Source organism: Leucoraja erinacea, unplaced genomic scaffold, assembly GCF_028641065.1.
Source record: "Leucoraja erinacea ecotype New England unplaced genomic scaffold, Leri_hhj_1 Leri_93S, whole genome shotgun sequence".
In the NCBI taxonomy this organism is placed as follows: Eukaryota; Metazoa; Chordata; class Chondrichthyes; order Rajiformes; family Rajidae; genus Leucoraja; species Leucoraja erinaceus.
Window position 1 is genome coordinate 76,216 of NW_026576883.1, and position 13,362 is coordinate 89,577.

The 13,362-nt window shown below is 46.5% G+C and overlaps 1 protein-coding gene across 1 annotated transcript in view; it reads left to right on the forward strand.

Annotated features, from left to right (window-relative positions):
* The first annotated feature begins 591 nt into the window (after nucleotides 1-591).
* Nucleotides 592-13,362, forward strand: part of LOC129695085 (uncharacterized) — a 45,348-nt gene continuing 32,577 nt past the window's right edge. The window contains 9 exon segments of the mRNA XM_055631835.1: nucleotides 592-1,125; nucleotides 1,215-1,310; nucleotides 3,879-4,112; nucleotides 6,114-6,136; nucleotides 6,229-6,365; nucleotides 8,532-9,060; nucleotides 11,766-12,177; nucleotides 12,269-12,364; nucleotides 12,990-13,223. Of these exon segments, the coding sequence (XP_055487810.1) occupies nucleotides 715-1,125; nucleotides 1,215-1,310; nucleotides 3,879-4,112; nucleotides 6,114-6,136; nucleotides 6,229-6,365; nucleotides 8,532-9,060; nucleotides 11,766-12,177; nucleotides 12,269-12,364; nucleotides 12,990-13,223 (2,172 nt within the window). The 5' untranslated portion in view covers nucleotides 592-714.

Below are 13,362 nucleotides of genomic sequence, written 5' to 3' on the forward strand. Positions count from 1 at the left end.
CAAAACATAGAGAGACACAACGTGGGTCGGTAGGTGATTGACTAACCTGCAAACCAAGAATTAGCCCCTTCTCGCGGTCCGGGGCCCTCACTCATGATGGTGAGTTTAAAGAAATTCTCAATGTGTCATCGATCTACATTCCTCAGTAAATGTAATTGTGTTTTAAACAAGTATTATTGACGCCGCGTGAATTTTATTCAAAGAACACGGCGTCATTAATACTCATTCAAAACACAATAACATTTCCTGAGGAATGTGGATGGATGCAGATTGATGACATTATATAACAACTTGTGATCTATTTCATGTTATGAAGTGCTAACAGTACGAGTTAACAAATCGTTTGTGTCTGATGGCCGTGCAGCGGGTGTTATACATGTTCGTTTAAAAAAAATCCGACGGGCGAATTAAAAAAAAAACCTTTATTTAACAAAGAGAATTCGTATTTCCGTACGAAATACGGGACATTGGTGCGGGGCCCCCATTAGGCGCGGGGCCCAATTGGGAGCAATCGGTCAAATCGGCTTAAGGCCGGCCCTGCCCACGAGGAGAACACACAAACTCCGTACAGACAGCACCCGTACAGATCAGCATCGAACCCGTGTCTCCGGCGCTGCATTCGCTGAAAGACAGCAACTCTAACGCTGCGTCGCCGCGACCGCCCATATTCAGCAGCTCCGCGTCAGTGAAAACATTTTGAACCAGGAAGTGAAAATGGCTTCGAAAAACCAAGTCGAGAGTTGGACCGAGGAGGCAGTTTGTCCCATCTGCCTGGATTTCTTCACCGACCCGGTTATACTGGAGTGTGGGCACAATTTCTGCCGCTCCTGTATCACACGGTTTTGGGACAGAGAGGAGAAAAACATCTGCCCGGAATGTAGGGAGGAGTTAGAAGAGCGCACCCTCAGGGTTAGTTGGGCCTTGACGAGACTGGCTGATAAAGCACGAAATCACAACCTGTATCGGACAGAGAAGGAACGTAAACGTCAGTGCGAGGAACATCAGGAAGATCTGAAGCTGTTTTGTGAAACTGACAAGAAGCTGATCTGTGTGATTTGTGCAGCCGGGCGGGAACACAAATCTCACAGCTTCACGCTGATAGCAGAAGCTGCAGAAATCTATAAGGTAAAAGAAACCCCATTTTGATCGCATCATCGTTCAATTCCTTGTTTATTGTCTGACATTTTATTCCCTGATCTAAACCCAAATCCCAGAATCAGGTGAAATCTTCCTCCGAATCTCTCACGAAAAAGGAATCAGAGATCGAGCAAATGGAGCAGCAACAGAAACTAAAGATATCTGGAGTTCGGGTGAGGCTTTTCCAGTTTCCATTTCCTGATCTTGTGTACATTCATTACCTGTGACGCGAATAACAATAGGCCAGGCCTCTATAGCACAGTCGAGAACCTGAGCTACAGAGCGAGATTGGGCAGCCAATAACTTTGGTCTGAAGAAGGGGTTCGGCCTGAAACGTTGCCCATTTCCTTCGCTCCATAGATGCTGCTGCACCCGCTGAGTTTCTCCAGCTTTTTTGTGTACCAATAACTTTACTACTTGGGGTGCAGGGAGATTTTAGCGATGTTACGATATTGTGGTCGTGAGGGGAATAGTTATGGCCAAGGCACAGAATCTATTACCCTTATAAACCCAGTTGACATCTCGGGCAGGTTAAAGGTGACGAGGAAAGACTAAATATGAACCCGAGGCCAACATTTTCACGCAGTATTTAGTATTTACTTTAATGTCATTTCAACTGAGTACTTACATACACAGAAGAAACGAGAACATTGTTTCTCAATCAGTTCCCGTCAGTGCAGTTAATAAAAACAGAATAAATACATACAGATTTAAAATTAAAATTAACATATCTAAAATAGGCCTAAACATTGAAATAAAAACATACATTCAGACCGAACAGAGGCTTTGCTTTGACAGGTGCCTAGCTGTCTAAGTATGGGCCGGGTTAGACGTGTTGGGGAGGGTGTGATATATGGGGAGGGGACAAAGTCCGTTAACCAGTCTTATTGCCTGTGGGAAGAAGCTGTGGAGCATCCTGCTGGTTCTGCAGCTGATGCTCCTGCATCTCTTTCCAGATGGCAGAATGGAGAAGATGTGGTGTGATGGATGATATGGGTCCTTAATAATGCAGATGGCTCTGCTGATGCTCCGCTTCTGATAGATCTCCAACAGGAAAGGGAGTGGGGCACCAATGATCCTGCTGGCTGTCTTCACTATCCTGTTAAGTTGTTTTTGTTCATAAGCCTTGCAGCTCTCAAACCAGGAAGTGATGCCGTAGGTCAGTATGCTCTCGATGGTGCCCCTGTAGAAGGTCTACAGGGTATACTGGGTATATGGAAGGAGCTGCCAGAGGAGATAGTTGAGTTTGATACCAGAGCAATAATTAAAAGACATTAGGACAGATACCTGTTCAGGCAAGGTTTGGGGGGCTCTGGGCCACGTGGTAATATTTACATGCGGCATGTTGGTCGGCAGTAGCATGCTGGGCCGAATGGCCTGCTTCTGTGGCGTATAACTCCGTGACACGAGGTAGTGCGTCTGTTTCCTGGTTTTGTTGACCTGACTATCCTGATATCGGGTTCTCACTGTGCAGTTCACGCATTCTCCCTGTGACCCCGTCAAATTCCTGCCATATCGCAAAGACACGACACATTCCCCTCCAAACAAATAAGAAACCACCTGGACAAGCTCTTCAATTGCCACGGTAACAACGTGCAAAGTAAACATAGAAACATAGAAAATAGGTGCAGGAGTTGGCCATTCGGCCCTTCGAGCCTGCACCGCCATTCAACATGATCATGGCTGATCATCCAACTCGGTATCCTGTACCTGCCTTCTCTCCATACCCCCTGATCCCTTTAGCCACAAGGGCCACATCTAACTCCCTCTTAAATATATCCAATGAACTGGCCTCAACTACCTTCTGTGGCAGAGAATTCCACAGTTTCACCACTCTCTTTGTGAAAAACAAATTCTCATCTCGGTCCTAAAATACTTTCCCCTTATCCTTAAACTGTGACGCCTTGTTCTGGACTTCCCCAATATTGGGAATAATCTTCCTGCATCTGGCCTGTCCAACCCCTTAAGAATATTGTAAGTTTCAATAAGATCCCCCCTCAATCTTCTAAATTCCAGCGAGTACAAGCCGGGTCTATCCAGTCTTTCTTCATATGAAAGTCCTGACATCCCAGGAATCGGTCTGGAGAACCTTCTTCTTCTATGGCAAGAATGTCCAGAACAAGGGGTCACAGTTTAAGGATAAGGGGGAAATCTTTTAGGACCGAGATGAGGAAAACATTTTTTTCACACAATCTGTGGAATTCTCTGCCACAGAAGGTAGTTGAGGCCACAGTTCATTTGCTATATTTAAGAGGGAGTTAGATGTGGCCCTTGTGGCTAAAGTGATCAGGGGGTATGGAGAGAAGGCAGGTACAGAATACTGAGTTGGTTGATCAGCCGTGATCATATTGAATGGCGGTGCAGGCTCGAAGGGCTGAATGGCCTACTCCTGCACCTATTTTCTATGTTTCTATGTCTATGTTTCTATGTCTTTCCTCAGATTAGGAGACCAAAACTGTACGCAATACTCCAGGTGTGGTCTCACCAAGGCCCTGTGCAACTGCAGTAGAACCACCCTGCTCCTATACTCAAATCCTTTTGCTATGAATGCTAACATACCATGCATAAAATGCAGGTGAAATGGACCAAAACAGATATGTACAAAGGCCAACCTGGACATGGTTGACCAAAGCCCTATTTCAATGCTCCATGAAATCGCTGAGTGAAATGTTCGCCTTCCATGTCTTAAGGCAAGCCAATTCCACAACGTGATATATTAATCTTCATCTTTCATTTGACAGGAAGAGTCACACAACCTTCAGTCTGACTTCAAAGCCTGGTTTGTTACGCTGCACCAGATCCTCTCCGAGAAAGAAAACCGCTTACTCAGAGATCTCGAGGAAGAAAGGAGGAAGATTGTAAATGAGATGAAGATAAATCTGACGGGGATTCAAAACCATTTAAATGACGTTCAGCGGGAGCTCGTGGAGTTACAGACCAGAATGGATCAAAAAGACAGCGTGCGATTTCTGAAGGTGAGGCGCCACATTACAGCTTAGTTTAAAGGAAAACGCACAGCAACAAAACGTTGGGACTTTGTTCTGAAATAACCCAGCTTTTTGTGCATCTGTGATCAACATAGAATTCCGCCCCTCTCTACATCACGGACATTCGGCCCATCCACTGCTGTCAGTTTTCCTGCTACCCCCAAGACTCTCCCCACCTACTCACAACACCCACCAGCAGTGCCCACAGTTGCCACATCTCTCGTGTTTATATCCACCTTCATCCACCTCCTGTGGTGGTCGAGGATATTATCTTGACTGAATCTCTAGTGGAATTTTTGAAAGACCACCTGAGATTTTATCTTCAATTCACTTTCTTATCATGATCTGATATTTCAATGTTTAATCTTGCAGTAAATGTTGTACCCTTTATCCTTTATCTCCACACTGTGTACAGTCTTTTCTTTGACAGGATAGCATGCAAACAAACGCTTTTCGCTGTACCTCGGTACACGTGACAATAATACGTACTTAAGTTCAGAAGTGATAGGAGCAGAATTAGCCCATCAAGTCTACTCCGCCATTCAATCGTGGCTGATCTACCTGTCCGAACCTCATTCTCCTGCCTTCTCCCCATACCCCTGACACCCATACTAATCAAGATTGTATTAAATTCCATTAATTTCCCTTTAATTAGCCCCAAAAACTCACAAAGTGTGCAGTCTTTTCGGTAAGTTTGATCCTCAGATTAACGGCAGATTTTTCACTAACATTCGTTGCACATTCTCCCTGGGTTTTTTGTTCATTCATATAATATCCTCAATCCGTGCTAGCAGGGGTCAGAGTTGGGAAACGGGAATTTTCAGCAGTTCCTAAAGTTCTATGGAATCGTTTCTGTTGTGATGTGAACCATCAGTCCCAATGAATTCAGAATGAAAAAATCTAGTGCTGGAGTAAGTCAAGAAGGTCCACCTGTCTCCTCAGATCCTGGTGAACTTCTACCGCTGCACCATTGAGAGCATCCTTACCAACTGTATCACAGTATGGTATGGCAACTGCTCTGTCTCCGACCAGAAAGCACTGCAGAGGGTGGTGAAAATTGCCCAACGCATCACCGGTTCCTCGCTCCCCTCCATTGAGTCTGTCCAGAGCAAGCGTTGTCTGCAGAGGGCGCTCAGCATCGTCAAGGACTGCTCTTACCCCTCCTACCATCCGGGAGGCGCTACAGGTCTCTCCGTTGCTGGACCAGCAGGTCCAGGAACAGCTTCTTCCCTGCGGCTGTTACATTACTCAACACTACAATAATAATTGCATTACTATGACTGTATGCATGTAAATATATTTATTTATTGCTCATATTCTATGTCGCTCTTCTAGGGAGATGCTAACTGCATTTCGATGTCTCTGTACTGTACACTGCACAATGACAATAAAATTTGAATCTGAATCTGAATCTCAGTGCGTTAGGCAACATCTGTGGGGGATTTGGATGGGTGACGTTTCGGGTCGGGACCCTTCTTCTGATTGTCGTTGGGAGGACTGGGGAGCTGGAAAACCGATGGAGTTCGACAAATCCTCATGACTGGCAAAGGATACAGATGAGGGAGGTTGGGTGGACATAGGTCAGAGAGGAAAAGCATAGATAAGGGGGTCACCTTGGAGGACCTCAGTTGAGAAAAATGCAGTGTTTAAGAAGGAACTGCAGATGCTGGAAAATCGAAGGGACACAAAAATACTGGAGAAACTCAGCAGGTGCAGCAGCATCTATGGAGCGAAGGAAATAGGCGACGTTTCGGGCCGAAACCCTTCTTCAGACTGATGGGTTTCGGCCCGAAACGTTGCCTATTTCCTTCGCTCCATAGATGCTGCTGCACCCGCTGAGTTTCTCCAGCATTTTTGTCTACCTAAGAAAAATGCAGTGACATGTTAAGCCAGATGGAGGATTGGAGGAGGAAGCGATCTGGGGGGATGAGTAAGAGTTGGTGTTTCTTGCAAGTCGATTAATTTCGATTTGTGTTTTATTTATTTCAGGATGAAGCTGGTCGGAAGAGCAGGTAGGACATGTTCTTGAATGAAACTCTGTGTGGATGTGTATTGCAACAAAAATTACATGCTGAATTTATAACCATGTGTTTACTATTTGCAGTGCGAATGTTGATACCGTGTCGTTGTCAGTGACAGATGCTGCCCCGGCCTTTGAAACATTCTATCACCCCTTTGTATTTAGCACAATGTTAAGAGAAATATCTGATGCCATTCAGCGGAGCAGATTACAACCTGACGGTATGAATATAGCATTCTCTGTTTTGTTAACTTACATAATCTCCCCCTCACCCTCACACACACACACCTTCTCCCTCCCTCCCCCACCCCATCCCCATCATCTTTTCCCTGTACCTCACCTGCACTCATATCCATTTCTCCCCTCCACCACAACCTCCACGGACATCTCTACCTCTGTCTTCATGATTCTCACCCCTTCCATCCTTATCTCACACCCTTTGTCTTTTCATCCCTGGCATTCATCCAACCATTGGCCTATCAAAAAAAATCCTCTCGCTGGTATCCGCCTCTCACTTGTGTTGGGTGGAGATGGAATCCCACCACTAGCCACAACTTCCCATCCCCACCCCTTTCCGCTTTCCGCAGACTGTTCTCTCGGCACCTCCCTGTTTGACTCGTCCCCTCCCCATCCAAACCACCCCCTCTCCAGCTACTCCCCCTGCAACCACAGGAGATGCAACACCTGCCCCTTTAACTCCTCCCTCCAACTCCATCCAAAGACCCCAACATTCTTTTCAGTTGAGGCAGAGGTTCACCTGCACCTCCTCCAACCTCATCTACTGTATGCACTGTATCAGGTGTGGACTCCTGTACATCGGCGAGACTAAGTGTAGGTTCAGGGATCGTTTCGCTGAACACCTCCACTCAGTCCGCCTAAACTTACCAGATCTCCCGGTTACTCAGCATTTTAACTCTCCCATTCCCAATCTGACCTTTCTGTCCTGGGCCTCCTCCAATATCAGAGTGAAGCCAAGTGCAAATTGGAGGAACAGCGCCACAGGTTTCATTTGGGCAGCTTATACCCCAGTGCGATGAATATTGACCTCCCTAACTTCAAGTAACACTTTCTTTCACTCTCCCTTCATAGAACCATAGACAATAGGTGCAGGAGTAGACCATTCGGCCCTTCGATCACTTCCCTTCGCAGCTCTCCGACCAGTTTGACTGTCTCCGATTGCATTTTATCTCTGTTTGCTTTGTTACCCTCTCCCAGCCAACAGCGATCGGTTCTACATTTCCTTTGATCACCATGCCCTTTGTCTCGTTTTCACACCTTGCATTTATTTATCTCTGTATCTCCCTCTCCCCTGACTTTGGTTTGAAGAGGGGTCTCGACCCGAAAGCCACCCATTCCTTTTCTCTGCAGAGATTCTGTTACATCAAGCTGACAGATTAATTTCTCTTCATTTATCTGAGTAACGTGTGGATGGAGAGCTAGTGTGTAACTATGGGCTGAGGGGGAATTGTCGTTTTATTCCAGTAGCAAATGCCGCTGCTGGGAAGGTTCACTGTCACACAGGCAGCTGTAGATGTGAGATCCCTGAACACAACCGACAGTCACACCTCTCCCTGTCTCTGTCTCACCGCCTCGCAAGAAAACAGGAGCACGTCACCTGGCCCCTCATCTCCGCCCTCGTTCACTATGATCATGGCGACTCCACCACAAATCTACTTCCCCTTTAACCACCTCTAATCACCACTCGCGTCATTCTTAGAATCATAGAAAATAGGTGCAGGAGTAGGCCATTCGGCACTTCGAGCCTGTCCCTTTAACTCCTCCCTGATCATCCAACTCAGTATCCTGTACCTGCCTTCTCTCCATACTCCCTGATCCCTTTAGCCACAAGGGCCACATCTAAATCCCTCTTAAATATAGCCAATGAACTGTGGCCTCAACTACCTTCTGTGGCAGAGAATTCCACAGATTCACCACTCTCTGTGTGAATTTTTTTTTCTCATCTCGGTCCTAAAAGACTACCCCCTTATCCTTAAACTGTGACCCCTAGTTCTGGACTTCCCCAACATCGGGAACAATCTTCGTGCATCTAGCCTGTCCAACCCCTTAAGTATTTTGTAAGTTGAAAAATGTTTTTCTCATCTCGATCCTAAAAGATTTCCCCTTTATCCTTAAACTGTGACTCAACAATCTTCTCTTCCAATAATCTACACCTCCCCTCCCCCCGCACCAACAACTACCAGCAAGATATCGGAATTCCTCTTTTTGAAGAAGGGTCCCGAACTTGTGAATATACCTTCTCATTTGTCAATGACAACCACAGTCTCTCGTCCACCCCCTTTTGAAATCCAGGTCTCGGGGCCGCGCTGCCCGAGTCTTCCCTCCCCACGACCCCCGGGGACTCTCTGATTCTCTGCTTCTCCCCCCAGTCTCCGTCACTCTGGATGTGGAAACAATGCATCCGGAGCTCGAGGTGTCTGAAGATCGGAAGAGGGTGAGATGGACCCGGACCCAGAGGAGTCTCCCTGACACCGGGAAGAGGTTTACAGCCCGGGCGTGTGTGCTGGGATCGGAGGGATTCACATCGGGGAGACATTACTGGGAGGTGGAGGTGGCGGGGAGTCGGGTCTGGAGTCTGGGAGTTGCCGCAGAGTCTGTGGAGAGGAAGAGACAGGTCACACTGACCCCGGAGACTGGAGTCTGGAGGATCAGGCGGCAGGGTGACGAGTTTCATGCATTCACCTCCCCTCCATCCCCTCTCCCCGCCCGTCCCATCCCCGGGAGGGTGGGAGTTTATCTCAGTTACGAGTCCGGGACAGTTTCATTTTACGACGTGGACACCAAGTCCCATCTCCACACCTTCACTGGGAATAAATTCACGGAGAAAATTTATCCTTTCTTCGTGACTTGGGATGAAAACCAGTGGCTGAGAATCTGCTCCGGTTCCGCTCCGGGTGTGTAAAAGGGTCGGGTCCCAGGACCGGTGTCAGGAGCGGGGCTCAGGGGCAGTGAGGCAGAAACCCGGTGGAAAACAGGTCGGCGCTGAACGAACGGCTCCCATTTAATCCCCAAATTCCGCGTTGTGAAACCCCAAGGGGAATGTAAATGTGGGAAGAGTGAAATAAACAGCAACTGAAATCAGAGCTGTCTGTCTGTCTGTCTGATCCGTTTATTTTAACGCGTTAACCGCGTCCGGCAACGGAACAGAAATTGCTTTTGTGAAAATATAAAGATTGAAACAATCTCCCTTCCCGCGGGTTCAGCAGCAGCCGCAGGCGGCGGGTCCTGAGCTCCGGGCTCCCTCGGGTCTTAACATCCGCCATGTCTGAAATTTAAAGTGTGCATTTGCTCTCCACACAACAGATTTGTTTTCTTCGGAACGGATCTTTGAAAGAATGGGTTCAAACCCAAGGAGGGAGGAAATTGGTGTAAACTTTGCCCTGACAGCCAATGAGCGAGTGCTTTCCAGCTGCCCACGACATTAACATCATTTTTTAATGATTTAAAGGGCGGTTGTAATACAACAGTCGGTGGAAGGTGGGACAGCGGTAGAGTTGCTGCCTCACTGCGCCAGAGACCCGGGTTCGATCCCGACTACAGGTGCTGTCTGTACAGAATTTGTACGTTCTCCCCGTGACCTGCATGGTTTTTCTCCGAGATCTTCGGTTATATTCTGTTGTGCTGCAGCAAGTAAGAATTTCATTGTTCTATCTGGGACATATGACAATAAAACACTCTTGACCCTTGACGTACAGGTTTGTAGGTTAATTTAGCCTTGACGTAAATGTAAATTGTCCCTAGTGTGTGTGTAAGATAGTGCAGATGTGCGGGGATCGCTGGTCAGCACGGGCTCGGTGGGCCGAAGGGCCTGTTTCTCATCATCATAATCATACTTTATTAGCCAAGTCTGTTTTGCAACATACGACGAATTTGATTACCATACAGTCATACAATTAAAACAGAACAGAACACACAAAATACATTTTAACATAAACATCCACCACAGTGACTCCTTCACGTTCCTCACTGTGATGGAAGGCGAAAAAGTTTAATCCCTCCTTTCTTTGTCTGCACTAATTATTAGTGTCATTATTGCAATATGTCCCAAAAAAAAAATAATGAAATATTTGCTGTGTATATAAAAACAAACACACATAAATGAATAGAAAATGGCAGTGCAAAATAAATAAATAAATCTCCCCTATTTATATAGTTTGGAGTGTATTTGGAGGTTGGAGCGTTTACTAGCCTGATGGATGTGTGGCCGGTGCAGTTTTCTGGCTCCTGTACTTCTTCCCAGTGGTAGCAGCGAGATGAGAGCGTGGCCAGGGTGATGTGGGTCTCTGATGATGCTGGCTGCCTATTTGACACAACGCGTCCTGTAGATCCCTTTGATCGTGGGGAGGTCAGTACCTGTGATGGACTGGGCAGTGTCCTCCAATACGACACTGTAGTTCCTGTCTACACGCTGCCACTTTAATCCCTGATCCACCGTTCTAAATCTATTCCAAGACTCCTAATTTGAGTAAGGACATCCTTGTGATTGAGGCAGTGCAGCATAGGTTCACGGGATTGATCCCTGGGATGGCGGGACTGTCATATGAGGAAAGATTGAAAAGACTAGGCTTGTATTCACTGGAGTTTAAAAGGATGAGGGGGGATCTTATAGAAACATATAAAATTATAAAAGGACTGGACAAGCTAGATGCAGGAAAAATGTTCCCAACGTTGGGCGAGTCTTAGAATAAAGACTGAGATGAGAAAAAACTTTTTCACCCAGAGAGTTGTGAATTTATGGAATTCCCTGCCACAGCGGGCAGTGGAGGCCAAGTCACTGGATGGATTTAAGAGAGAGTTAGATAGAGCTCTAGGGGCTAATGGAGTCAAGGGATATGGGGAGAAGGCGGGCACGGGTTATTGATCACATTGAATGGGGGTGCTGGCTCGAAGGGCCGACTGGCCTCCTCCTGCACCTATTGCCTGTTGTTTCTATGTATTGTATATATTGTATGTACCTGAATAAAGTCTATTTGTGGGGGTGGGGGGTGAGGGGAGAAAAATGAACAATACTGAACATGTTACTCCAAACTGACCATCCTTAATATGACATGATGCACGGTTTCTCCAAATATAGATGCATCTGAAGCCTGGAGCGTGAGAGACGAGTGCACTGATGTGGATTAAAAAATGTTTACTTCCATGCTGATCCCGGGCTGTGAACGGAGATGCGGGCTGCGGGTTCCACTGCCCGCCTTCTCAGGGGCAACGCCTTCTCAGTTACACCAAAGATCCTATAGGATCTTTGTTTAGCGCTGGTCCCTGTCCCTTTCTGTCCTGCATTAGACAATCCCAGGGCAATCTGTCCGCTTTCGGCTCACTTCAGGCCGGTTTAATGTCTAGCTGACCCCTCCCTCGTGTGAGATTAGTTGGGAGTGGCCAGGACACTGAATACTGAACACTTGCAGCCCAATAGACCGGGATGGCAGCGTGCAAACATCCTATAGCGGATCTTTGGCAGCGTGTGCAGCGGGAACTCGCGGTAATGAAGTGGCCACTGGCGGTAATGCAGAACACTGGCGGTAATGCACAAAGATTGGTGCAGGGGGTCAGCAGCTCGACGTCAGTGAAAGCATTTTGAACCTCGCAGGAAGTTCCGGAGTATAAATGGCTGCGAACGACCAGGTGGAGAGTTGGACCGAGGAGATAATTTGTCCCATCTGCCTGGATTTCTTCACCGATCCGGTATCACTGGAGTGCGGGCACAACTTCTGCCGCTCATGCATCACACAGAGTTGGGACAGGGAGGGGAGAAACTCCTGCCCGGAATGTAGAGAGGAATCTGCAGAACGCACCCTCAGGGTGAATCGGGCCTTGGCGAGACTGTCTGAGAAAGCTCGAACACTGAGCCTGAATCCCAACGCGAAGAAAAGTAAACTTCAGTGCGAGGAACATCAGGAAGAACTGAAACTGTTTTGTAAAACTGACAAGAAACTGATCTGTTTGAATTGTGCAACTGTGCGGGAACACAAGTCTCACAGCTTAATGCTGATAGAAGAAGCAATTGAATTCTACAAGGTAAAACCAGATCATTTTTGATCTCATTATTGTCTAATCTTTTCTTCATTGCCTGACATTTTTTATTCTCTGATCTCAAACCCAACCCCAGGAACAGGTGAAATCTTCCTTCGAATCTCTCACAGAAAAGGAATCAGAGATCCAGAAAATGGAGCAGGAACAGAAACAGTGCATTTCTGGAGTTCAGGTGAGGCTTTGTACTGTGGATTTAATGTTCTTGTGTAGATTTAATCCCTGTGATGTGTGCAATAGTTTGGCACCTCTATAGAGCTCAGTAGTCGAGGGCCAGAACTGTTGGGGGAGGTTGAGCAGCCAAGGACTTTACTCCCTGGAGCGCAGCAGTCTGAAAAATGGTCTGTGGCACGTGTATAATATCATGAAACAAAATGATACATTGGATGGTCAGTCTTTTACCCTCAGTAGGGGGGTCGAGAATGTGAGGGTATATGTTTTAGGTGAGTGGGAAAAGATTTAAAATGAACATGAAGGACAACTTTAGTACATGGAACGAGCTGTCAGATGAGGTAGTTGAGTCAGGTAGTGTAACAACTTAAAAAATATATAAAAGTGAAAAGTTTTAGAACTGTCTTAGCCAAATGTGGACAAGTGGAAATAGCGCAGATGGGTCGGCTTGGTTGGTATCTAACATCCCTTGCTGTATGAATCTTGAATTGCCAAAGCTATGGTTATATACATGTAAATGGGATTAGTATAGATACGTACAGAGCCCAGCATGGACATGTTGGGCCGAATGGCATAATTCTGCATTCAAGAGTGACATAATATATTGATTCTCATCGTTCATCTGACAGGAAGAGTCACACAACCTTCAGTCACTGATCACATCCCAGTTTGCTGAACTGCACCAGATTCTCACTGAGAAAGAGCAGCGGTTACTCGGAGATGTCCGGGAAGAAGAGGAGAAGATTGTAAAAACAATGGAGAAAAATCTTCAAGAGATTCAAGAGAATTTAAATTCCATTCAGGAGGAACTCTCAAAATTACAGGGACAGATAGACCACAAGGACGGTGTGATATTTCTGAAGGTGAGGGGTTACACTACAGTTGGCAAAGTGAAAGTGCACAGTCACAAAATGGTGGGTTCAATTTCTGAAATAAATGCTGCATTGACCAGTAATTCAGTCCCATTATCTCTGACATCTCCAGATAAAATCCCACGACCTG